General features: G+C 40.9%; 1 protein-coding gene across 4 annotated transcripts in view; it reads left to right on the top strand.

The window, feature by feature from the left end:
* The window catches only part of DCAF8 (DDB1 and CUL4 associated factor 8), a 44779-nt gene that overhangs the window by 10780 nt on the left and 7606 nt on the right, over positions 1 to 26393 (top strand). For 3 of the 4 annotated variants that reach the window (XM_006096905.3, XM_023760680.1, XM_014462792.2), the window contains exons 3-9: positions 11142 to 11216; positions 13977 to 14647; positions 15564 to 15704; positions 16621 to 16715; positions 22003 to 22113; positions 25406 to 25478; positions 25940 to 25997. In XM_006096905.3, the coding sequence (XP_006096967.1) occupies positions 11168 to 11216; positions 13977 to 14647; positions 15564 to 15704; positions 16621 to 16715; positions 22003 to 22113; positions 25406 to 25478; positions 25940 to 25997 (1198 nt within the window). In that variant the 5' untranslated portion in view covers positions 11142 to 11167. The remainder of the gene's footprint in view (positions 1 to 11141; positions 11217 to 13976; positions 14648 to 15563; positions 15705 to 16620; positions 16716 to 22002; positions 22114 to 25405; positions 25479 to 25939; positions 25998 to 26393) is intronic. The other variant, XM_023760681.1, reaches the window with a different exon arrangement.

Below are 26393 nucleotides of genomic sequence, written 5' to 3'. Positions count from 1 at the left end.
GAAACTCAGATATGGCTGCCAATCAGCTCTGCAATGGGGGAGGTCCCAGCACAGGAACAATGACCCCTGCGAGAACCCCTGTCTGGGAGAAAGCCGCCTCTGAGTTCCTGCCCCAATGCCAGACGGTCCAGTTCCTACCCACATGTCCCTGGATTCTCCCAAAGCTGCCTCCCAGTGCAGGAGCTTAGAGGAATTGAGACCATGTAAGATGGTGTGTGGGCCCTTTAAGAGGAACACCTGGGACTCCAGCAGCCTCCGTGTCACTCAGCCATAATCCCCACTGATTTTTACAGCCCCAAGTTATGGGGACTTCTCTTCCCAGTTCTGGAACACTGGGCTGGGGGTCTGGTGTGGGGCTGGGCCCCCTTGCATCTCATGGGAGACCTTGGAGATATACCTCCCGACTAAAGAAATGCCACATGTGGGTGTTGGATCAGCCTTTTCCAACCAGTCTCAATGTGTCCTTTTTTCTTCTCTAGCTGTAGGGCTTCCATTTAGCCAGACTTCAGGTGGTTCTTATTGGTGGTTGTCCTGTAATTTTGATGTGGTTTGTGGGAGGTGATGAGTACCAGTGTTTAACTATGCTGCCATCTTGGTTCTCTGGCTAAGGAAATCATATATATATATTATTGATTTTAGAGAAGAAGGCGGGGGGTGGGGGGGAGAGAGAGAAACATCCATGATGAGAGAGAATCATGGATCGGCTGTGTCCTGCACGCTCCCTACTGGGGATCGAGTTTACAACCTGGGCATGTGCCCTTGACTGGAATTGAATCTGGGACCCTTCAGTCCCCAGGCTGACACTCTGTCCACTGAGCCAAACTGGCTAGGGCTAAGGAAATCATCTTAACGGACTTAACTAAACTGAAGAGATAGCTGAATCCTTTTATGACTCTCAAGGAGAAAAACTAGGATTCTTATTCAGTAACAGGTAATTCCATAGGAAAGTTGTTTGACTCTTACAGCCTTTTCTTAGTATACATGTTTCTGTACTTCTCTGTAGCATTTGCAACATGGACCATCCCCATCTTCTTGAAACCTTTTTATCTCTTGACATCCACAGCATTTAACACTCTAGTCATTCTTTCTACTTGCACCTTTCTGTCTCCCTTTCCTTTCTTTTTCCTAGAGATTCTTTCTTTGGACTTTATTCTCAGAGCTTTCTTGGGTACTTAATTTGTTATTTTTATTTATTCCCCTTATTTTTTATTTACTTTTGTTAATCCCCACCCATTTTTTCCATTGATTTTTAGAGAATGGAAAGGAAGGAGGGAGGGACCAAGGGATGGAGAGAGAGAGAGTTATCAATGTGAGGGATGTAAGGGAGGCACGTCAATTTTTTGCCTCCTGCAGGTGCCCTGGCGAAACAAACAGGGGCCGGGTATCCAACCTGCAACCCAGGTACTTGCCCTTGACCTGGAATTGAACCCAAGACTTCCATGTGTGGGCAGCTGCTCTGATCACTGAGCAACACAGGCCAGGGCTATTTGCTTATTTTTTTCTTTATTGATTAAGGTATTACATATGTGTCCTTATCCCCGCTCAACCCCCTGGTGTCTGTGTCCATTGGTTAGGCTTATATGCATGCATACAAGTCCTTTGGTTGATCTTTTCCCATTACCCCCACTTTCCCCTACCTTCCCTCTGAGGTTTGACGGTCTGATTTATGCTTCTCTATCTCTGGATCTGTTTGTGTTTATCAGTTTATGTTGTTCATTATATTCCACATATGGGTGAGATCATGTGATATTTATGTATCTTTCTTTGACTGGCTTATTTCGCTTAGCATAATGCTCTCCAGCTCCATCCATGCTGTTGCAAATGGTAAGAATTCCTTCTTTTTTACTGCAGCATAGTATTCCATTGTGTAGATGTACCACAGTTTTTTAATCCACTCATCTGCTGATGGGCACTTAGGCTGTTTCCAAATCTTAGCTATGGTAAATTTTCTGTATTTGCTTATTTTTAAAGTGAGGTGTAATTTAAAGGTATTTGATTTTGAAGCTTCTCGGTACAAATAATTTCCAAGTTTGTATCTCTGGCCCCAATTTATTTATCAAGGTTCAGACCTATATTGGTTTTCCTCTACATTGCTGACATGTCAGCTTAGATTTTAAATATAATTAAAATAAAATTCGTATCTTCCCCCACATGCAATCTTCTCATTTATGGCACTTGATTTCCTCTAGGAACCTAGGCTCAAACTTGTCTTTTTGATTTTTTGAGCTTTATAGCAGCTTATTGAGTCAAATACTATTAATTCTATCTCTATAATGTTTTCCACATTGATCTCCTCCTTTTAATTTCCTCTGCCATCAACATAAGACAGGTTCTCATTGCTTCTTACCTTGGCAACAATAATACTAGCTTTTAAACTTGTTTCTCCTTCCTTTTCTGTCTATTTCAGTCCATCTTACTATCATTGACAAAATAATCTTCCTGATGCCTAATACACATACACCTTCCACACTTTAAAAAATAATTTATTTATTTTTATTGATCTTGGAGGGAGGGAAGGAGGGAGAGAGAGAAGCATTAAGTGAGAGAGAAATCTTGATTGGTTGACTCCCACACTCATCTGGACCAGGGGTCAAACCTGCCACCTGGGTATGTGCCCTGACCGGGAATCGAACCCACCATCCCTTGATGACACTCCAACCACATCGGCTAGAGCACCTTCTATACTTATCAACTCTACCCCGCTATCTAGCCAAACCAGACTATACATGTATTTTCTTGAATATACCAGGTTTCTTCATTTCCTATGCCTGTTCTAATGCTGGTGGAATGTATTTCTCAACTCTACACATTAAAATCCTATCCTTCCTGCCCTGGTTGGGTGTCCACCTGTGCACTGAAAGGTTGTCCATTCTATTCCGGGTCAAGTCACATGCCCAGCTGTGGGTCAGTCCCCGGTGGGGAAGAAGGGTTGTGAAGGAGGTGACTGATTGATGTCTCTCTCTCTCTCTCTCTCTCTCTCTCTCTCTCTCTCCTTCCTTCCTTCCCTCCCTCCCTCTCTCTCTTCCCCCTCTTCTTTCTCTGAAAATCAATGAAAAAATCTTAGGAAATAAAATAAAATCCTATCCTTCCTTCAAAGCCCAGCTTAAAAGCTAATTTCTCCATGGAAGCTTTTCCTTTCTCCCAGAAATTAAATATAATCCTTTCCTCTGATCAACTGCAACTGCATTATATGTACAGGGTGTCCCCAAAAAATGTATAGGCACTTTAACAGCTGATAGCTCAGTTTTGAAAATGAAATATATTTAAATAAACACTGCCTTTATAATTATTCAAAGTGTATATATACATTTTTTGGAATTATATTTATTTTAAATTTATTTTTAATGATACATGTATCTCGTATAGTTGGTTGTATGCTCATTTTTCTAATTGACTATTGGCTACAAAAGGGTGGTGACTGCCTTGTTCATATCTGTAGCTCCTATATTGCCTTGTACATTGTTGTATTACTAGCATGTCTGTGTACAGATGGGCCACTGGGTGGTGCCAGATGCCTATAATTTGGATAAACAAGGGCGGCTGGATGTACAGTTGGGTTGCCCTGTGTTGTCATCTTTTGCACAGTAGGAATAGAGTTTAATTTCCCTGATCCAGAAACATTCATAGTTTCTTTCTGCTCCTCTCTCCAGTTTACCAGAGGAAGCAGTGTAGTATATTCAGTTCCTCCAAAGACTAAATAGAAAGTGGCCCAGAACTAAAGGCCCACCTTCCCATAAACATGTATATTGTATGAGTTTCATCTTCCTGGGAGTCATCTCTTTGAATTTCAGTGCCTGGGGTTCTCTGTCTGATTAATAAACACTATATTATTTGCGTGACTGGGTGCCCAGGGTAAATCAGGTTCCATAAATGAAAAGCTAGCAAAGTGGCTGGTAGGAGGAGTCAGGAAAGTTGGCTCGTAGAAGTGTCTGTTGTTAAGTAGAAAAATAGTAAGGTAAGGAGGATGAATTAAAAATGAGCCATATCATGCCCTAGTCAGTTTGGCTCAGTGGATAAAGCGTTGGCCTGCAAACTGAAAGGTCCCAGGTTCGACCGGTCAAGGGCACATGCCCGGGTTGTGGGATCGATCCCCAGTGGGGGACTTGCAGGAGGCAGCGGATCCATGATTCTCTCTCATCATGGATGTTTCTATCTCTCTCTCCCTCTTCCTTCCTCTCTGAAATCAGTAAAAATATATTTTGAAAAATGAGCCATTTCAGCTCGAAAACAAAAATTTGGGGTGGGGAAGTAGGGCTGGTTGGTTCCAGATGGACTGTGTGACTTAGGACTGAAAAGCAAATTTGTACTTTGGATGGAGATCAGCCCTGAACAGCTGTTCAGTTATGAGTGTTATGGGACATCTGTCCTCTCAAGAGGAACCAAAAGACTGTGGCTCTCAGATATCTGTCTTTCTAATAATTGAAGCATTTTTTAAGATTATCTTTCAGTTTCAGAGGAAATTCTGAAACTTTGTCTCATGTAAATATGGGTGTCTGTATAGGAGAGTTGGGCCACCTGAGCTGCAAAATGAAGGCATGCACAGCAAGACTGCTGGACTGGCCTGGGAGAATGCTGGGATTATGTAACTCATGGGAACTCACTGAGAGCTCAGAGCTTAGTGAAGAGATCAAGGACTAATATTTAGATGGTGAAGTTTCCATTGGATATGAGGTAAGGTAGAGTTAATCATTTTTCAGAGATTCTAGACTCCAAGTTAAGATGAATTTGAGAGAAATTCAAAAAATAAAAATGAAAAGCATAACTATATATATTAATCGTACAGCCACTAGGATTACTTTGAAGTGCTGTGATATTCTTAGCTGCCAACAACAATAATAGGGGTGGCGACTATGAGTTTAGTATTGATCTTGCCTCAGATGTGGTTGCACTTTCATTTTCAAACAAGAAGACCTGACGTTTTGCTCTCAGTTACTGTAGCATAGGACCACTTGAGCTAACTTCTGTTAATAATCACAGCCTTGCCCAGCTGGAGTGGCTCAGTTAGTTGAGCATTGCCCTGTGCACTGAAAGGTTGCTGGTTCGATTCCTGGTCAAGACACATACCTGGGTTGTGGGTTTGATCCCCAGGGGAGCATATGGAAGGTAACTAATAAGTGTTTCTCACATCGATGTTTCTCTTTCCCCTTCTCTCCCTTACTCTCTCTAAGCATGTCCTCGGGTGAGGATTAAAAACAATAATAATCACAGCCTTGAAAATGTAGTCTCTTTTATTGTTGGGTTTAACACTTGGCATGATTTATCTCCCTCCACTTTTTTCTAATCAGATTTATTGAGGTATGATTTACATGGAGTAAAATTTACCCTTTTTTTCAGTGACCTATTATGGATTCTGACAAATGCATAGTTACTCAATATCACCATGATTGAAACATAGAACATTTTCATCATTCCAAAAAGTTTTCTCCCGCTTGTAGTCATTCCCTTCCCTACTACCCCTTCCTCCAACTCTGATAACCACTGGTCTGCATTCTGTCCCTATAGTTTATCTTTTCCAGATTGTGCTATAAATGGAATCTTATTAGGTAGCTGTTTGAATCTTGCTTTTTTTTCACTTAGCATAGCATATTTGAGATCCACCGTGTTGCTGTGTGTATCAGTAGTTCATTTCTTTTTATTGCTTACTAGTATTCCATTGTGTGGATGGACCACAATATGTTTATCCATGACCTAGCTGAAGGACATTTGATTGTTTCCAGTGTTTGATGACTCTGAGTAAAGCCACCAAAACGTTTATCTACAGGCTTTTGGGTGGACATGTATTTTCATTTCTCTTGAATACATGCCTGAGTGGGATTCCTGGGTTGTGTGGTAAGTGTATGTTTAACTGTAGAAGAAACTGCCAAACTGTTTTCCAAAGTGACTACCATTTTGCATCAGTGTATGAGTTCTAATTGCTCTACTCCTTGTTAGCATTTGATAAAGCTTGCATTATTATTTCTAATATATTAAACATTTTAATAGGTATGTGGAGGATTCTCATAGTGGTTTTAATTTGTATTTCTCTAATAACTAGTAATATTGAGGATCTCTTCTAGTGATTCTTATTTAGTTGTGAGAGATTATAAATATATTCTGCTTGCTACCCTTAATATGTATTTTCAGATATTTTCTTTTAGTCTGTAGCTTGTCTTTTCATCTTCTTTTTTAAAAAATATATTTTATTGACTTTTTACAGAGAGCAAGGGAGAGAGATAGAGAGTTAGAAACATTGATGAGAGAGAAACATTGATCAGCTGCCTCCTGCACACCCCCTACTGGGGATGTGCCCACAACCGAGGTACATGCCCTTGACCGGAATCAAACCTGGGACCCTTCAGTCCGCAGGCCGACACTCTATCCACTGAGCCAAACCGGCTAGGGCCGTGGTCGGCAAACTGCGGCTCACGAGCCACATGCGGCTCTTTGGTCCCTTGAGTGTGGCTCTTCCTAAGCCTTAGGAGTACCCTAATTAAGTTAATAACAATGTACCTACCTATATAGTTTTAAGTTTAAAAAATTTGGCTCTCAAAAGAAATTTCAATTGTTGTACTGTTGATATTTGGTTCTGTTGACTAATGAGTTTGCCGACCACTGGGCTGGGACATCATCTTCTTAACAGTGTCTCTTGAAGAGTAGATTTTTATTTTTGGTATATTCAGTTAATTTTTTTTTTTTAAGAAAAGGAAGCAGCCTCAGTGGTTTTAAACAAGAAGACACTTGGTACCTCTTCCTCAAAATACTCTTACATACTGTATTAACTCTCATTCTTCCTAGTTTACACTTAACACTTGGAGTGGGGGAAACGAGTTAAGTCGGCTCGCGTGAATTGCGCGTACTCCGCGGGAGCCGTCTTTAACTCGGTTCATATAGATTTGCGGTGGAGTGCGGGAAACGTGTAAACTCGGGCCGATTGTAACTGCGTATTACCAAATATTTGTTTGTAATCCACCCTTTTGGTGGATGGAACAAAACCAAAAGACAGAGCCATCTTATATTTTGGCGGGAAATTCACCCCACACCGGAGTGTTAATATTGTGTCATCTATTTGGTTAAAAATTTAAGACCTTTTTCTTATTAAGTCAAGAAAAATCTAGGTCACTGGAATAAATTAAAATGACACCTGAGCCTGTTTTTCTCCATCCCCCAATAGTTTACTCTTTAACCTTCAGTTTGGCAGGGGTTATGGTTATTTTTAGAGTACAGGCAGTAGAGCTAATCTAATTAAGCTTCTCGCGGCTACCTGGGGCAATGAGCTCATCAGCTCTTCCAAGCTCAGATTGGTTTGTTCTGGACTAGATTTTACATGGAAATCTGTCAAAGTAAAACTGGATTTGTTGGCAGTATAGTGCATTAAAGAATGAAGAAGGGCCCTGGCCGGTGTGGCTCAGTGTAGAGCGTTGGCCTACACACCAAAGGGTCTTGGGTTCAATTCCCAGCCCAGGTCAGGATGCGTGTAGGAGGCAAACAGTCAGTGTTTCTCACATCGATGTTTCTCTCCCTTCCCCCTGTCCTTTCTCCTCTCCCCTCCCCTCCCCTCTCCTTCCCTTCCTCCCTCCTTCCCCTTGCTAAATTCTGTGGCCACTAAAATGTGACCTTTAGAAGCTATCTGCCTATATCAACTTAGTGATGAGAGTTAACATAAGCATTCACAGGGTTTTCTTTGTTTCTGATTTAGCACTAAATTCTGTCAACTTTTTTCCTCAGAGTTTCTTCTTGTAAGAACCTTAAACCAATTTCCCCAAAAGATGCGGTCTGTAACCTCTGGGTATGGGTTGAACCTCATGGCTCTCCTTTGCCCGCTTCTCAGAGCTAAGCCGGCACTAGGCTTTGGTTCCTCCTGGTCATGGAGGCTGGGAAAGCCTCTAGAGCAGCGGTTCTCAACCTGTGGGTCGCGACCCCTTTGGCGGTCGGACAACCCTTTCACAGGGGTTGCCTAAGACCATCCTGCATATCAGATATTTACATTACGATTCATAACTAGCAACATTACAGTTATGAAGAAGCAATGAAAATAATTTTATGGTTGGGTCACAACATGAGGAACTGTGTTTAAAGGGCCAGGAGGTTGAGAACCACTGCTCTAGAGCCATTATGAGTCTAAAGATCAGGCAGGCTGGGCTTCTGTAGAGGTGGATGAGATTCAGTTTTGAGGAAGGTTCTCGAACTGCTTTAGTCTTCTCTGGGAGTGAGTAATAGTGGGGTGGGAAGTGTAGCACGGTTGATAACTTTGATTCTAGAGGTGAGAAAATACCAGATCTGTTCTCAGTTGGCCATAAGGTATACTTAGGATCTTAGTTTTTAATCTTCACAAAGTAGTGCAATTATTTTCCTCACTTTGTAGGACTTTTACAATTAATGTAATTAATTAAAACCCTAGGTGGGGAAGATATTTTTTAATATCACTGAGATATTAAAGAATATAAACGGACTGCTATGAGGGAAAAACAAGTGTTGTGTGAAGAATGCTGTACAAAAATATGTCATCCAAGTAGGAGGAGGAAAACAGCCTGCTCTGCAAACAGCTCTCCACTGTTTTTCCTTTGTGGCTTCACAAATCTGTTTTTTATTGGCTCTGTCTTTCATCCTCACTTCCAGGTGTTCTTCCCTCAAATTCAGCTTCAGTCCTGCTCTTGCATTATTTTCACTTCCCCGCTCTGGCCTACTATGAGCAAGCTTTGGGCAGCTGTCTCTTGGCAGAGGACACTTTTGCAGTAACTTGGATTTCTATAGAGGATAATAGGGGATAAGGTTAAGGATGGGGCTGCCTCTGGGATCATTGTTATGGGAATGAAAAGGCTGTTGAAAGATTAGAGGCCAGTGTGCTTGGGTACAGGACTGGAGTCATAATCATACTTTGTCTTTTATTACCATCGCCTTTTGTCAGGGCACTGAAAGGGCTTAACAAAATTCTGGGCTGAATAATACTTTTCTTTGCTCTTTGGAATTTGCTCGAGGTGGGAGTGAGACCCTGAAAAAATAATGTGTTACAGTGGTATAAAAGGAAAAAAGCTAGGCACCCTGATTCCTAGTTATATTTTGCTAAAAAGACAAATCTGTTGAAAGTTGGTGGGATTGTGAAATGATGCTTGTTTTGAAATGGACTGAGATGGTTTAATACAAGTGTTGCCCTTTTCTTCCCCAGCTTTGTATTTGGTGACTATCATTAGAGGAGGAAAAACCCTTTTACATTCTTTCTTAGAGGTGGGGGACGGGGCGAGGGCCTCCGAGTTCTAACTTGTCTCTGCTTCTTATAGTAATTAATACTGTACCTGCACCTATAAGTGTGAAGGTAGGCATCTGAGTGAACATAATGCCCAAGCTCTTACCCTACCTCATGAGCTTGATTTCTTTTATCTCTTTTTAAAAACCAAACAAAAACATTTTTATTGATTTTTAGAGAGAGAGGAAGGGAGAGGGAAAGAAAGATAGAAACATCATTGATCAGCTGCCTCCTCCCCCGCCTCCCCTTGGGATTCGAGCCTGCAACCTGGGCATGTGCCCTGACTAGGAATTGAATCAGTGACCCCTTGGTGCATGGGTTAACACTCAACCATTGACCCACACCAGCCAGGCGCTTTCATCTCTTGGTTAGTGTCCAAAATTATATAAAGAGTCTGACCCACCTCTTCATGTTGTGAAGACAGTGTAGTATAGAGTTTGTAGATACATAAGTCTAACATTTATAACAAGATTTTTGCCTAGAGGGCAATGCTGAAGCTAGCTCTTTGTATTGAGTTAAGGCTCTCTGCTTATAATATACTGTTACAGAAAACCCGGAGAAGAACCAAGCAACGCTTAGAGAGATGGAGTTACGTTTATTACGCGCGGGCCCAGAGGAAAATGTCTCTCAAATTCTGGGTGCAATCACACAGGAAGTTTCCTGTATTTATACTATCTTACCCTCTTTGTCTCCCCAATATGGGGTTTTTCCGGTTCCCTTTGCAAGTTCTTTTTTTTTTTTGAATGCTTGGAATAAGATTTGTTGTTTTTGCTTTTATTTTTATAAGGTTTTTCCCTTTTTTTTTTTTTTTGAGATTATAAGGAACATGGTCACAACACACGTAAAGTCAGAAGTAGGAGAGAGAATGCTCTGAAAGCATGTTTGGTCACCCGAAATCATTAAGCAAGACTATCAAAAACATAAAGTGTAAAAAATACCAGAAAAGCCCTAGCTGGTTTGGCTCAGTGGATAGAGCATCAGCCCATGGATTGAAGAGTCCCAAGTTTGATTCTGGTCAAGGGAACATTGCAGGCTCGATCCCCCAACCCTGGTTGGGGCTAAACGGCCCTTTGCAAGTTCTTAAAGGGCCCTATGTGCTGGCACTTTGAGACCTCGACCAAAGGCTTGGCATGGTGCCAGCACTGATAACTTCGTCTGGGGAAGGTTTAATGGCCTCTCTGAAATGGGAGTAGTCTTATTTTCCTTATTATTTAAGCCAGCAAGCATTTACAGAAGCCAGAAATAGCAGGGTTAAAATTTCAAACAGCAGTTTTTATATAAGATGGATGCTTCAATACTAGAGACCCGATGCATTAAATTTGTACAAGAGTAGGCCTTCCTTCCCCTGGCTGCTGGGACTGGCCACTGGACCCGGGCTTTCCTCGCAGAGGGAGGCCCTGCCCACCCACCGCAACCTGCCAGTTGGTGGCCTGGGCCTCCCTCTGTGGGGCAATCATGGGGCGATGGCCGGGCTGGACCAATCTCATCGCACCTGCCTTGGCTGGCCTGGCACCAGTGGGTGTCAGAGTGTGGTCCTGGATGGTCCAGATGGTCGTTATGCTGTTCAGCTGTTCAGTCGATTTGCATGTTATGCTTTTTATTATATAGGATATCACTTGATATATGCCTACAGTTTCAAGTTTATTTCAGTTCCCTCTTTCCCATCTGAGAAATACACTGCCAATCAATAAGGTCAAGAGATTGCAGTTGACTTCCCAAAGATATGTCTCTTTATGAATTTAGGCATAGGGGGAAAATCTGGTGTGATTTCAGTAGCTGAGAAGCCCTACTGAGCACACACCAAAAAAAAAAAATCATTTTTATAAAAATGACAAAGGTGTCCATTGTTAAATCTCCTTGTTCCTTTTATTGTCTTTACAAGATTGTTTTCTAATTGTTATTTTTCCCCTTCCAAATCCAGGCTGGCTACAATAAACCTCAATCAAGATGTCCAGAAAAGGGAGCAGCACAGATGGCAAAACAGACTTAGCTAATGGTAAGGAGCCAAATTGAAGGTGAAGCTATTTTTGTTATATCACCTGAGGTTCTCCTCCCCCAAAGAGAGTGGAGACATGGATTTTAGTGGAGGGAAGGAAATCTTTCCTAAGAGTGAACCCTTCTTAAGTTGTTTTAAGTACAGGAAACTACAGGGTTGAAATGCCTTGGACTGCCTGACACTTTTGCTCCTTCAACTTTTATCTGATTGTTTTCAAAAGATCAATAATAGAGTTGTGCCTCTAAGAGGTCAGATGGTTTGGAATTCTGAAAGTTTGTAAGGGTGGATAAAACCTAGGAAATGCTCTTAATAAAGGAGAAAAAGAACATCTAGTTGGTGGTGGGAATAAGAGAGTTGTTGGGAAGGTGAGGTTGTGCAGTTAGAATGAGAAGTCTCTTTTCATGGTAGATCATAGTTTAATAAAGATATTAGATAAGAGATGAAGATATAACCTAAACCGACTGGAATTGGGGTTTTCTTCCTGCTTTCTTTCCATTCATCCATCCATCCTTCCTTTCTTTTGCCAGTGCAGCCAAGTGGCTCTAGTGCAGGTTTGAAGGCAGGATGTGAATATTCTGATAGAGTTAGCTAACTGCCTGGGTTATTCAACCAATGCTTTAACCTTGAGCCAACTTCTAAACTAGGGAAACGTCCATCAAATGGATATAGTAGTTGGGCACCACAGTGTCCAGCATTCCTCAGCACCTTGCAGGTCAGGATTATAGGCTAAAATCTATTTGATGTGATTGGCAGAGTAATGAAATCGATGAGGGGAAAGTGAGATTTTTCAACATGTTGTTTTATTGCCCCTTTTTTCTTTTCTTACCACTGTGGTTCATATTATTCATTGGGCTTAGTTGCAAGACACAGCAATCTAGAAGGGTTTGAGGTATACAATTGATTTGGAGTTTTGCCATTAGCTAGATCAGGGATTGACAAACTACGCCCTGTAGGCCAAGTCTAGCCTGCCACTGTTTTTATAAAGTTTATTGGAACACAGTCATGCCCCATCCATTTACATAGTATTTATGATTGCTTTTGTGCTATAGCAGTGGAGTAGTTGTGACAGATATCCATATGGCCTATGAAGCCTTAAATTTTTACTGTCTGGCCCTTGGCAGAAAAAAAAATTTGCTAGCCCATTGACTGTTAGGGTCCTCTTTCTGAGCTTGTGGTATGCTCTGGCCTTTATGTTGATGTGATAGAAGAGCCCCAAAATTGTCTTAATTTTTTAATCATGATTTTAACAATAAATGCTAAGCGTTTGGCCTTTTATTTTTCCTTCTCCACAGAAGTGATAGGTGTGATATTTTATGCCTTCTCACCGCTCCAAATCTTAAACCAATCGCATTTCAAAAACCACACTATTAATCTTTCTCAGTATATGTAGCAGTTCTGGCAATTGTAGTTTGTAGGAGCAAATTGCTACACTGTTCCCCTTTATCGCCAAGTTCCTAGTAGCCTAGTTGTTTTCACACTGAGTTCTTAGTTGAGGTGCTTTTTGAAAAGAGCTGTTTATGTCTCCCAACTTTCTGTCACTACTTGAACCAAAGCACTGACATTATCAGTTTTCTGTATTGGGTTCTGTCTAAGAGTTCATTGGAAGGGGGGGGTGGGAGGGTGGTCCATTGCTACAAAGATTTTCAGAAATTACTGCTCTAATCTAGATGAATAAACAGTAAAGTGCTCCAATCCTTTGAATTTTTAAACATTAGTGTGGTATTAGAGTTGAAAAGCTCATACCAGAATCACCCATAGTTGGCCTCCCTTTCCTAACAGCCTTTATTTCTGGCAAGATAAAATTTCTATTTAAGAAAAGAAGGCTGTGAGCAGTGTTTAAAGTCCTCAGTCCCCCTTCCTTCACACCTTCACCTTAGGTTGGAAGTTGTGGCTGTAGAACATTGCCAAGTGCGTATTGGAATACAATTTAGTTGCTTTTCGATAGAATACAGTGCCTAATTGTAGGGGATTATATCATTCAATATGACCCAGTTTTATAACTACCAACAGGGCAGGCCTAGAAAATGGTGAACTTGCTTTTCAGGTATCAATGTAGTAGCTCTTCTTATCATGTTTATGTATGCTTCCTGATAGAACTTTGTCTCAAACAGTTTGTATAACTAAAAATAGTATTAAAATTATTAAATTAATGGAAGTAAGTCAGAATACATATATTAGCAAAAAGAGAGCAAGAACTCATTCAAATGATCACAATTCCCACTTTTCTACTTCTTCTAGATTCTTAGTAGACCTTTCAGTTTAGAATTTGGGAGGTGGGAAGTAGTGGGAAATAGTCTAACTCCTTATCTACTGTCATAGTGATTTTATTCAGTTATTTCTCCATCTTTTTCTAAGAGATAGCCATGCCAACTCTTGCAGGGACAGCTATTCTTTTTCTTATATTTAGTTTATTTACTGTAACTAATGGATGCCCATCCAGCAGAACTGAGCCTAAGGTATCAAACATACTTTCCATACAGTTTGCCAATGCTTTGCCTCGTGAGAATTTATTATACTCTTAGGTTCTCCATTTCTTCGGTTCTGTTGAAGTAAGTACTCTTATTTGGGTGTGGCTTTGATCTTAGTTTTTTCAGTTTCTTATCCAAGATTCCCTCTCAGAGAAAACTTTGACCAAAGTTGGTTTCTGGGTCTTTTGATGCAACAATTTCTTAGACTAAGGCAGAGAAATGCTTCTAATCACTATCCATTTTCCTTCTCTGTCCCCCCCCCCTCAACTTCCCATTTTTCATTTACATGCAGGAAGCATGTCTAGCAGTCCAGAGGAGATGTCTGGCGCTGAAGAGGGGAGGGAGACATCCTCAGGCATTGAAATAGAGGCCTCAGACCTGAGCTTGAGCTTGACCGGGGATGATGGTGGCCCCAATCGCACCAGCACAGAAAGTCGAGACACAGATACAGAGAGCTCAGGTGAAGACAAGGACTCTGACAGCATGGAGGACACTGGCCATTACTCCATCAATGATGAAAACCAAGTCCATGATCGCTCAGAGGAAGAGGATGAGGAAGAAGAGGAGGAAGAAGAGCATCCTCGGCGTCGTGTACAGCGCAAGCGGGCCAACCGTGACCAGGACTCATCAGATGATGAGCGGGCCTTGGAGGACTGGGTGTCCTCGGAGACATCAGCCCTTCCCCGACCTCGCTGGCAAGCCCTTCCTGCCCTTCGGGAGCGGGAACTGGGTTCAAGTTCCCGCTTTGTATATGAGGCTTGTGGGGCAAGAGTCTTTGTGCAGCGTTTCCGCCTGCAGCATGGGCTTGAGGGCCACACTGGTTGTGTCAATACCCTGCACTTTAACCAGCGTGGAACTTGGCTGGCCAGTGGCAGTGATGACCTGAAAGTGGTGGTTTGGGACTGGGTGCGGCGGCAGCCGGTACTGGACTTTGAGAGTGGCCACAAAAGCAATGTCTTCCAGGTGAGGCAAGGGAGCAGAATAGCCATTGAGAAAATTAGGCATGAGTTGGACAAATCTGAGCTGTTCCCTGTAGTGAGAGCTGGTAGAAAGTTGTAGGAATTAGACATCAAACTCGGTCCTACCTTGGCTCTCATAATGCCTTGGAGGAGTTAATACACTGAAAGGCCTATGGCAAGCTTTTCTTCCCTTGAGCATAAAGACTGTTGGAAGTCTCATTATAGATAGGGTGCTTAAAAATCATCAGGAAGGAACCAGATGTGCCCTGGGAGGAGGCATAAGTGTAAGAGCAGAGACTATTGAGCCAGACTGCTTGGGTTCAAATCCTAGCCCTATCCTTTATTAGCTATGTGATTTTTGGCAAGTTATTTAACCTCTGTCTTAAGTTTGTTTATCTACCATATAGGTCTAATAACAGAGGGTTATGAGGATTAAATAATAGAAACTAAGCAGTTAGAATCATGTCAGGTACTTAGTAAATATTTGATATTAATTAATATTGTTATTATTCTCTGAAGATTTTACTCATCAGTGAAATACATCATATTGGTACTGACCATTTATCTCTAAGCATGTTCTCTCCTTTCCCAACATCCCTTTAATTTACTTTGTAGCAAATTTTCCTTACTCTTCTCCCCTGGTAGGTAGAGCCCTAGTTCACCTGAGCACTTATCCTGTACCACTTCAACCTTCCAGAGTCAACTGAAATGCTCTTTTATATCAGAGAATTTTTTTCCCTCTCACTCTCCTTTAACTCATGGAAGAAATTAGACTTGAACCAATTATGTAAAAGCGGGAGAGCTAGATTTTCATCTGTTGTGAAACAAAAGGGGGTGAGTTGGGGTTCTCATTTTTTTCTTCTCAAATTCACCTCCTGAATTTCTTTTGTGTGTCCCTTTTTTCATTCTTAACACCCCAGGCAAAGTTCCTCCCTAACAGTGGTGATTCTACGCTGGCCATGTGTGCCCGTGATGGGCAGGTGCGGGTAGCAGAGCTGTCTGCCACCCAGTGCTGCAAGAATACGAAGCGTGTGGCCCAGCATAAGGGAGCGTCCCACAAGGTAAGTAAATCTTTGCCCCGAAGGATGTGCAATTCAGCTCCTCTGTGGATCTCACCAAGGTCTTCTTGTATCTGTATTTAATGTAGTTACCTTCCTCCCTTCTTTTAGTCCTAAGATTTGTACATAAGAAGGGAGAGAAAGCAGCCACCATCCTAAACTTCTTGGAAGGCAAGTATTTGAGAGATCTGTAAATCTTGCGCATGCAATATTAATTGATTATACTTAACCCCTAAGCTGAACCATAGTGAGTTGGAGATCCTTGAGGTCTCCTATGCCTTCCAAACCTTTAAACTCTACTCTGATCACTATTGCTGGGAGCTCTATTTAGACCTGGGAATATAGACCAAATAGTCATGGTGGCAGCCAGTGAGGAGCTGCCTAGTCTCAGAGTAGGTACCATGTTCTTCGTGTCTTGGAAAGACAATGGGTCTGCTCTTAAAAGCCTAAGCAAATATATAGGTGGACTTGGAGTATCCTTTTCTAGATGGCTCAGGCAATGTGAAAATTATGTATTTCTTTGAATCTTAAGTGTACCTCCAACGCACTCAATAACTAATTTTTAGAACTAAGATACAGGGAAATGAAACTTGGGCACCCTTTCTATCCCCACCTAAGGGTGGGGAATTGATTTTATTTGAGAATGAGCCCTAATCTCTGATGTTTTCCTTTGGTATCACTGTCTGTTCAAATCCCTTGGGGACTTAGTTAAAATAGCAAATTACCTGTCCTTTTGACTTGTATAGCGTAAACAAGCTGTAAGTAATTTACACAGAACAAGAGAGGATGGGCTTATTAAATTATCACCTTTCCTGCTGACACATTTTAAATGCAGCCCTTCTGAAGATAAAGGGATGAACTAAATAACCTCTAATTCTAATCTTTAGAAACCTCATCCTTTCCCTTTTTTCTCCTACAGTTGGCCCTGGAACCAGACTCTCCTTGTACGTTTCTATCTGCAGGTGAAGATGCAGTTGTCTTCACCATTGACCTCAGACAAGACCGGCCAGCTTCGTAAGTAAGCTAGTAGTCCTTTCACAGAACTGGCTCTCTTGGCCTTGAAAATACTCCACATGGCATAGGTAATACTCAGTTCTCTGGTCCATCAGAATGGTCCCTTTGTTCCTATGAGAAGCAGATTAGGGTTTAGGAATTCCTTACTTTGTTGCTATTTGTTCCTCAGAAGTGAAGTGCCATTCAGTCTTTTTGTTTCTAAAGCAGAGTTCAGTTATCTTATTATATGTGGGCTTTAATAACTGTTGATTCTCTTGTGTACCACTCAGCTTACCCACAAGAAGCATATTACTCTACAAAGCAGCTTAGAGATATGGTCCTATGTAGTTTCAATTTAATTACGTATCAAAACATGTAAACAAATGATAAATTTTGAACAGAAATATTGGTATATACAGAACTCCATCATATTACAGCTCCTTTTTACATCAGTTTGAACTCCTGGGTAAATTATATTTTTTCAGCTGTGTGATATCATAGCATCTTGTTTGGCTCCAGGCAGTCTGTGTGTGTGTGTGTGTGTGTGTGTGTGTGTGTGTTTCTCTCACACGCATGCACACACAGGAAATTCAAATAAAAAATATACAGACAAAATGCTCCCTCATGCACACCTCCCTTGGCCCCCACTTTTCTGGCTGTTGGTAATCATTGTTAACAATTTTAAATACCTTTCCAATCCTTTTTGTATACTTTTGTGTCTTAATATGTATACTTTTATGCAATCCTTTTTGTATACTTTTCCCTATAAGTAGGATAATTAATATAGAAACATGTCTGCAGTTTGCTTTTTTCATATTATGCTGTATTTTGGAAATCTTTCCCTGTCAGACCATAAAGGCCTACCTCATTTTTTTAAAATATATTTTTATTGATTTCAGAGAGGAAGGAAGAGGAAGAGAGATAGAAACATCAATGATGAGAGAGAATCATTGATCGGCTGCCTCCTGAATGCCCCCTACTGGGGATCGAGCCTGCAACCCAGGCATGTGCCCCTGACTAGAATCGAACCTGAGACCTTCAGTCCGCAAGCCGACTCTATCCACTGAGCCAAACCAACTGGGGCCCTACCTCATTTTTTAACCATGACATATACATTATAACATGGCATACCACAGTTCATTTAACCATGACCTTGTTGATGAGTTATCTAGATTAGTTATTGTCTTGTTAGTCTTAAAAATCATAACAAATCTTGTATGTTAATACTAAAATTAAGGGATGTATGTCACTGATTTATATAGTATACAAGTAAAATAGTATAAATTAATTTAGGGAACATACTCTTAAGGCTGATTATTAGACATAAGTATAGAAAAAGTTGTCTTGATTGTGGAAGAGTCTCAAAAACTACTTAAATGACAGAAGTGTTTTAGGCTTGCAGAAAAGAGATACTAGTTATTTATATAAACCTTCAAGAGGATGAGGGTTGGGAACTATTTGGCTTATACTGGAAAAGGAACAGGACTGGGTCGAAGGGATCTGCCGTCCAGTGCTAGCCTGCAGTTATTTAGCGTTGAGAAAATAATTCAGTCTCTTGAACTGAATGATTTTTGTTATTTTCAGTTTGAAGTGCTGTGATGATAATGGAACGTTAGCAAGTTTTCAAGAGGGGAGGGGAAGGGCAAAGATGCAAAAATAATATGAATTTGTTTGGTCTGCTCTGGTGAAGAGTTGTGAAGCAGCATGAGATCTTATCCTATGGATCAAGGTGAGAGGAAAAGTATTGTTAGGCCATAAGGAATTGGGAATCTGGTTCTAGTAATGAGCAGAGTACTCAGCTTTGGGAAGTCATTGAATTTGGGATGAAATGATAGCAGAAAATCTGGCTGAGAGATGACCAATGGATCTAGACCAGTGGTTCTCAACCTTCCTAATGCCGCGACCCTTTAATACAGTTCCTCATGTTGTGGTCACCCCCAACCATACAATTATTTTCGTTGCTACTTCATAACTGTAATTTTGCTACTGTTATGAATCGTAATGTAAATATCTGATATGCAGGATATATTTTCATTGTTACAAATTGAACATAATTAAAGCATAGTCATTAATCACAAAAACAATATGTAATTATATATGTGTTTTCCGATGGTCTTAGGTGACCCCTGTGAAAGGGTCATTCGATCCTCAAAGGGGTTGCGACTCACAGGTTGAGAACCACTGATCTAAATGATAGATGGGATAGGAACTAAAAAGGGGAATATAAGAGAAACTTCACGCCGAAACCGGTTTGGCTCAGTGGATAGAGTGTCGGCCTGCGGACTGAAGGGTCCCAGGTTCGATTCCGGTCAAGGGCATGTGCCTGGGTTGCGGGCACATCCCCAGTGGGAGATGTGCAGGAGGCAGCTGATCGATGTTTCTCTCTCGTCGATGTTTCTAACTCTCTGTCTCTCTCCCTTCCTCTCTGTAAAAAATCAATAAAATATATTTAAAAAAAAAAAAAAAAAGAGAAACTTCACGTAGGAGGATGCCCAAATTCTGGATTTGGGGAATAAGATACAGTGAGCCTTAAAAAGGTTTTGCTTTAGGGATTGAAGAACAAGTAGAAGGCTGGAATGAGGTGGGAGGCTGAATGTGAAGGTCATGGCCAGGCACTGTTGTGTGAAGTTGGCATAGGGGAATTTTTCTTTTGTGTATATACAAGGTGGGGCAAAAGTAGGTATATACTTGTTTGTATTGAAAAGAATACAATAATTAATAAATAATAATACAAGAATAAACTGTGTTTTGGGTACTCACACTGTAAACCTATTTTTGCCCCATCCTGTATGATAGTTGAGTCTCTGGAAGCTGGTGAAATTAGCTACCATCTTAGGAAAAGAGTTGCATTTGGAGCTGTGGGTAAATATTCCTTTAGCTACTGGAAGCCAGTTTGAGATACTCCTCAAAGGAATTTTTTGGTCTGATCTGTAATTATCTTTCCATTTTTGCTGGAACATACCTGCTCTTTAAAAAGTTGTAAATTTGAAGACAAAACTTGGTGGATTTCTTTCATATGGTTTCTTTTGTATGTTGCTTCCCTCTGCCATAATTAATCTTTGTCCTCACCTGAGGATATGTTCTTATTGATTTTTAGAGAGGTGAGGGGAGAGAGAAAGAGAAAGGGAGGGAGGGAGGGAATGAAACATTGATCCATTGCTTCCCATATGTGCCCTGACTGGGAGTGGTCCCACAACCTTTTGGTGTACCGGATGATGCTCCAGCCAACTGAGCCACCCGGCCAGGGCTGATTAATCATTTTTATAGCACCATTACATGTTCTCCAGAGAGCTCAAGGTACTCTGTGCATTTATCCATTGGGAGAGAGAATTGTTTAAGTAAATAAATTGCAAGATAGAAAGATTAAGCTCTGTCAGGATTACATGACAGTAGAGCCAGTACTTTATAATTAATCCTCACAGTTTTTTCATTTTGCTTCCACATGGCAACCTTTATATTTGCCTGACCCTTTTGAAAATCCAAATTGCTGAGGAAATAAGATAGTCCTGTGAAAAGGAGCAGCTACTTTTCCCTGTCAGAAACCCAATTAACACCATCTCTTCTCCATTGCTAGTGGGTTCCTGAAACTCTTGATATGTTTTCTGCCTAGTGTTTTTGAGGGTGTTTGTGTTTTCCCTAATGACATTGCTTTTTAATGACCTCTGTACACTTCTTTTAACGGAAGACTGCAGAGATTTTTCAAAGCAAGTACAGTCTCTCCACTTTGCCTAGAGCAGGTCTTGGCTGAGGGGTTGCTAAAAATCATTCCTTTACAAAAAACTGGTTGTCATGATTATATTTCTTTCAGTTTCCATAGTAACAGAAATGAGCAAAAGCTTAGATTAAAAACAAAAGCTAAAGCCCAGTTCTTTCCTTTCATGTCTTTCCTTTTCTGTAAATTTACTAATCTTTATGATGTCATATTTGACTGGTTGGATACTGAGATCTGGGAAGAGGATTCATAGTGCTACCTTTAAGGTGTGACAGATTATGGCTAAAAGCCAGAATCTTCTGGGTAAAACTGAAATTTCATAGTATTTCCTCAGAGCCAGAAGCCCTGCTAAGGATCCCCTTTTTTTGGTGGCACAACCAGACTAATAATTTAGATACTTTTTTCCAGATTTAAAAACCGCTATCTTGCCCTAGTTGGTTTGGCTCAGTGGATAAGAGCATTGGCCTGCGGACTGAGGGGTCCTGGGTTTGATTCCGGTTAAGGGCACATGCCCAGGTTGCATGCTCGATCCCCAGTAGGGGGTGTGTAGGAGGCAGCCGATCAGTGATTCTCTCTCATCATTGATGTTTCTGTCTCTCTCTCCCTCTCCCTTCCTCTCTGAAATCAATAAATATATATACATTTTTAAAAACCACACCGCTATCTTCAGCATGATCACTTTGTAAGTTATATAAATGTCTAATCATGGGGTTGTACATCTGAAACTAATATAATATTATATGCTAACTCTAAAGAAAAAAAATATATAAAACAGCTCTATCTTCATAAGAATCTCCTCTCCTAATTACTTCAGATAAGGGAAGAAGAATGCTGTTTTGTTTGGATTGCCTCTGTGCTAGAAAACTGTGGCTTGTCATTCTGTGTGCATTTTTATTTATTTATTTTGGTTAATCATCAAAAGATATTTTTCCATTGAATTTTAGAAAGAGTGGAAGGGAGGGGGAGAGACAGAGAAATATTGACATGAGAGAGACATATCAATTGGTTGCCTCCCACATGTGCCCTTACCAGGGTCTGGGATCATGCCTACAACCGAGGTACGTGCCCTTGACCAAATGAACCCAGGACCCTTCCATCTGAGGGCCAATGCTTGATCCACTGAGCCAGACTGGTCAGGGCTACTGTGTGCATTTTAAACACTGGATTTTAAGTGACACTTTTCTGGAATCTAGGAGATAGATTCTGATCTTAAGGTCTTTTCTGTCCACTGTTTTGTGATTCATTTTCCCCTCATTCCCTGCTCCCAGGTGATATGGAATATGTATTTATGAATGAAGGATGGGAAGATGTGGATAGTATTGTCTGTTTAATGTTAGGTTATCATATTGGATTCCAGCTAACCTGAGAACTACCTGAGGAACAATACTTCCATATACCTTTAACTTATACTTCTTGAGGAACACCAGAAAAATGACTTCACTACATTTTTTTCCATCTCCAAAGTAGCATTTAGTAAATATATGGGAAGGGGGTTTTTGTCTTATGTTCAAAACAAACATTACTCTCTGCTGTCACTTGCCATGACCATCTGTATCTTTGGGAGAATATAACTTTTATGCTTTTCTACTCTTAAAGGAAGCTGGTGGTGACAAAAGAGAAAGAGAAGAAAGTGGGGCTGTATACAATCTATGTAAATCCTGCCAATACTCACCAGTTTGCAGTGGGTGGACGAGATCAGTTTGTAAGGTGAGTCTGTGGCTTTTCTGTGTCTTTGGAAAGAGTTTGAGCCTCTGATGCATTTTGTACTATCAGGTGTCCCTATGGAAAGGTATGAATTGCCTAGAAATCCATTAGCCACCATCTTGAGTTTTTTACTCTCTTCCAAAAGAGTTTAGCTCCTGGTGGGTATTCTGCTCCCTAATGTGACAGTCTCTGAGGGATGGTTTACCATAGGAATAATCAAGTTTTAAAGAACTTTGGTGAATTGACCAAGGTTCCCACGTAGCAGTTAAGGCATAATCCCAAGTGTTGTATTAGTAAATAACCCCCACCATTTTCATATATAAGTTAACATGCACTAGACGTTTGAATGCTGGTTTATGATACAGAAATGATTTGACTTCGGAGTACTTGGTGTGAACTCAGAACTTTTTGGCTTCCATTGTCTTGAACCATTTTTCTTTGTAGTGATATTTTTGTTACTGTGAATATCTGTTGTAACACTGGCTATTAAGGTAGGTATATATCCTAAGGAAAATGGACTTCATGGATTCAATCCCCAGGTATATTAATTAGTTCCCTTCTGGCCCTTAGCCATAAACTGTACTCCATCCCTATCCAATTGGCCTATTTTAACTCTATATTTCTTTTGTTGCTGAGGGATTATCAGTTTGAAAAGGAGGAGGAAAAGTGACTTTGTTTTCCTTTCCTGATGGTGGGTGAAAAGCATTATCTTCTTTCAGTGAGAGCACATTTTGTAACTATATTCTGAAATTAATATTATTTATAGGAAAGGGGAAAAAAGGTAATAAGGCTTTCCCCATGAAGAAGGAGGACACAGAGTGTTAGATACCAAGGTACACGGAATAGCTCACACAACCAAATATTAAACATTTTTTACTAATTTACTGACTTGCTGAAGTTTATGATGGCTTAGTGACATTTGAGAGCTGTGTTTAGACTTAATATAGAAAGAAAACAGTTTGATTAGCAGGTAATATACATTTGCTGAAGAGTAGTAATTGGTCATACAACAATCTCCTCTTTTATTTTAATTTTTGTATTTATTGATTTGAAAGAGAGGAAGAGGGAGAGGGAGAGAGAGAGAGAGAGACATAGATTTGTTGTTCCACTTATTTATGCATTCATTGGTTGAGTCTTGTATGTACCCGACAAGGGATCAAACCTGCAACCTTGGCATATTGGGATGACTCTCTAACCAACTGAACTACCCGGCCAGGGCCTTATTCCTCTTTTATTTCTCTGGTTCATTTAGCAAACATTTCCTGGATATTTTCTTTATGCAGGATATTAAGCAAGAGATTGCTGAGAATATAAGCTTATATTCATTTATCTAGCATTTACTGAATATCTGCCGTGTGCTAGATACATACTTAGACAGTCTCTGCCCTCAGAAAGGATTCTGGAGAAACCTACGTAAGGATTACAAATATGAACTAATATACCCAGTATTACTCATCTAGTAAGTGGCAGAGTTAGTATTTGAACTCAGATCAGACTCCTTAAATGTAGTAAAAACCATTCCACTGAGGAAGCATTAAAGACAAATGGGGAATTAGTATTTCAGGTAGAGAGGACAGTATGTTTAGAGATAACAAGATGTGACATGGTATGTTCAAGGAAGCGTCATCTTTATTTGTTGTTTTGTATAATGTATGGGATCTTTGAGAAGTAGTAGGCAGCCATACTAAGGAGTTTAGACTTTTTTTTAGTAGAAAGCACAAAACCACTAAAGATAATTAAGCAGGAAATTTATATAAAATTTTGCATTTTAGACATAATTCCAAACTGGAGACAGTATAAGCAAGGAAATTGGTTTAGAAGGATTCTACATATCACGTAGGCAAAATTTGATTAAGGGTGGAGAAAGTAGATATAGTCAAGAAATTCACCCAGGGAATCTAATTGACAGGAAGGAAATTAGTTCTATATGAGAGAAAGTACTTGATTTCTAGCTTGGTCACTTAAATTCAGGATAATGCCATTAACAGAGATTTAGGGGAAAGGGTAAGTTTAGAATGAGTTTAATTTTAGAAGAAAGAATGAGTTTACTCGTGGGCATCTCACTGTAACTTCAGTTGGGACATAGATATAAATCTGTATCTCAGAATAAGTTTGGGTTGGAGATTCAGGTTTATGAGACGTGTTCGTAGAAGGTAGTGAAAGCATTGATAATGGAATTTGATCATTAATGGAAAGTATTGATCAGACTTCTCTCCCCCACCTTCCTTTGAATCTCTGGTCTCTTTGAGAATATACAGAGAACTATGATCCCTTCTCCCAGGAAAATAAACACAAGTACAGTTTCTGGACGTTCACATACTACTAAGATGCTAGGTTAAAATTTCCTTATATAGAGTCAGGAGAACTTAAGACTAAACCTCTGTGGAAGGTCAATATTTAAGGGATAGACAAAGAAAGACAGGCCCATGAACAACATTGAGGAGTGGTTGGACATCAAGGAAAGAACGTATTTTAGGTGAAGGAGTAATGAACATGTCAGGACAAGAGAGAAAGGCCTGAAAAGTACCTGGTTGGCATTGGCAATTTGGTTACTGATGACTTTAGCCAGAGGAGCTCAGTGGTGAGTTGAGGGCCAAAGCTAGGTGGGAATGGTTTGAGAAGTGAATAGGATGTGAGGAAGTGAAAATATTGAATGTAGATTACTCTTTTCATAATTTGACTCCAAGGAAAGGACAATCAGTAGAAGGAGAATTTTTAGAAAATGGACAGACAGTGATGAGGAAGAGGCTAAGAATGGAGTAATCACCAAAGTTATTGGAGGAACGAGATTAAGAGCAGCTGTGGAGGCTCTGAGATTGAAGGAGAATGATGGGTGTGGACATTGGAGCATGTGTGTGTGTGTGTGTGTGTGTGTGTGTGTGTGTGTGTGTGTGTGTGTTTTAAGTATATTTTTTATTGATTTCAGAGAGGAAGGGAGAGGGAGAGAGAGGCAGAAACATCAATGATGAGAGAAAATCATCACCTCCCTCCCTGCCAATGGGGATCAAGCCCTCAACCCAGGCATGTGCCCCTGATCTGAATCAAACCTGGACCCTTCAGTCCACAGGCCAACGCTCTATCCACGGAGCCAAACCGGCTAGGGCTGTCTTGTTCTTTACTGTATTTTCAGCACCTAGCATAATACTTGGGACATGATATGTCTCATAAACATTTGACTGAATGATTCAAGTTTGAATTGGAGAGATTAGGGAAGGTGAAGATAGTTTGGTGCTTGATGGGAATGAAGGAAGGAGAGAGTAAGTTTTTGACATTTTCATTGCTTCTCCCACCATAGGATTTATGACCAGAGGAAAATTGATGAGAATGAAAACAATGGAGTACTCAAGAAATTCTGTCCTCATCACCTGGTAAGAGTCATGAAGGGCCAGTGGCTCTAGGCTTCCCTGACTCGACCCCAAGGCTACTCCCAAACTTATTGGTATAGTGAGAAGAGCTTGGACTTTTGAATCAGACACCTGGATTTGAATCCTGGCTCCACCACTTACCAGCTTGTGATCTTGGGCAGTCACCTCACCTCTGTTGGTCAGTTTTCGTACTGACAACATAGACGTAAATGCCTTGTGCCATGATGGTAAGGCTCAATGAGACAACGAATATATAAAGTGGCTAGCACACAGAAGATAGCCAACAGAAAGCCCTCTCCCCCAGAGATGGTTACATCTCATCGGTTGTAGTCCTCTCTCTGTCTCTTTCTCTCAATCTCTGGGAGAACATTAGGGGAGTTTGAAGGAAAACCTTTTTCCTGAAGATGGTATAACAAATGGGGGGTGGGGGTAGGGCATCAGTCAGTATCTGCTCCTTATTGCAGGTGAACAGTGAGTCCAAAGCAAACATCACCTGTCTTGTGTACAGCCACGACGGCACAGGTACGTGAGCAGGGCCCAGCTCCTAGGCTGGCATGCCCCCTCTGTCTAGGAAGCTGCTGAACAATGAGGCATGTGCCCTGTAGTGCTCACCACTGTGCTAGAGCTCCAAGTAGTTGCTGATGGTGAGCACACAGTGGGAGGATGCAGCAGATGACCCTTGGAGATGCCAGGTACACTTGTGGAATGCTGCAGATGAGATTTGACAGGGCCTGTCCTGAAGTCCAGACCACATGCCTGAGCAGGTGCTTAAGCCTTGACTTGTTCCTGAGTTAATGGGTGTGATCTTGAGCATTCTGCTACCCCTGTGTGGCAGCGTGTTCCTAGTCTGCTTGAGACAGCTGACTTGCCTGCTGTTCCAACTGAGTAAGATGGGTGTTAATATACATGGGTGTTAGG

The sequence above is a fragment of the Myotis lucifugus genome, unplaced genomic scaffold, assembly GCF_000147115.1.
Source record: "Myotis lucifugus unplaced genomic scaffold, Myoluc2.0 scaffold_190, whole genome shotgun sequence".
NCBI lineage: Eukaryota > Metazoa > Chordata > Mammalia > Chiroptera > Vespertilionidae > Myotis > Myotis lucifugus.
The sequence above is the reverse complement of the archived record's forward strand: the minus strand, read 5'-3'. Positions and strand labels throughout refer to the sequence as shown.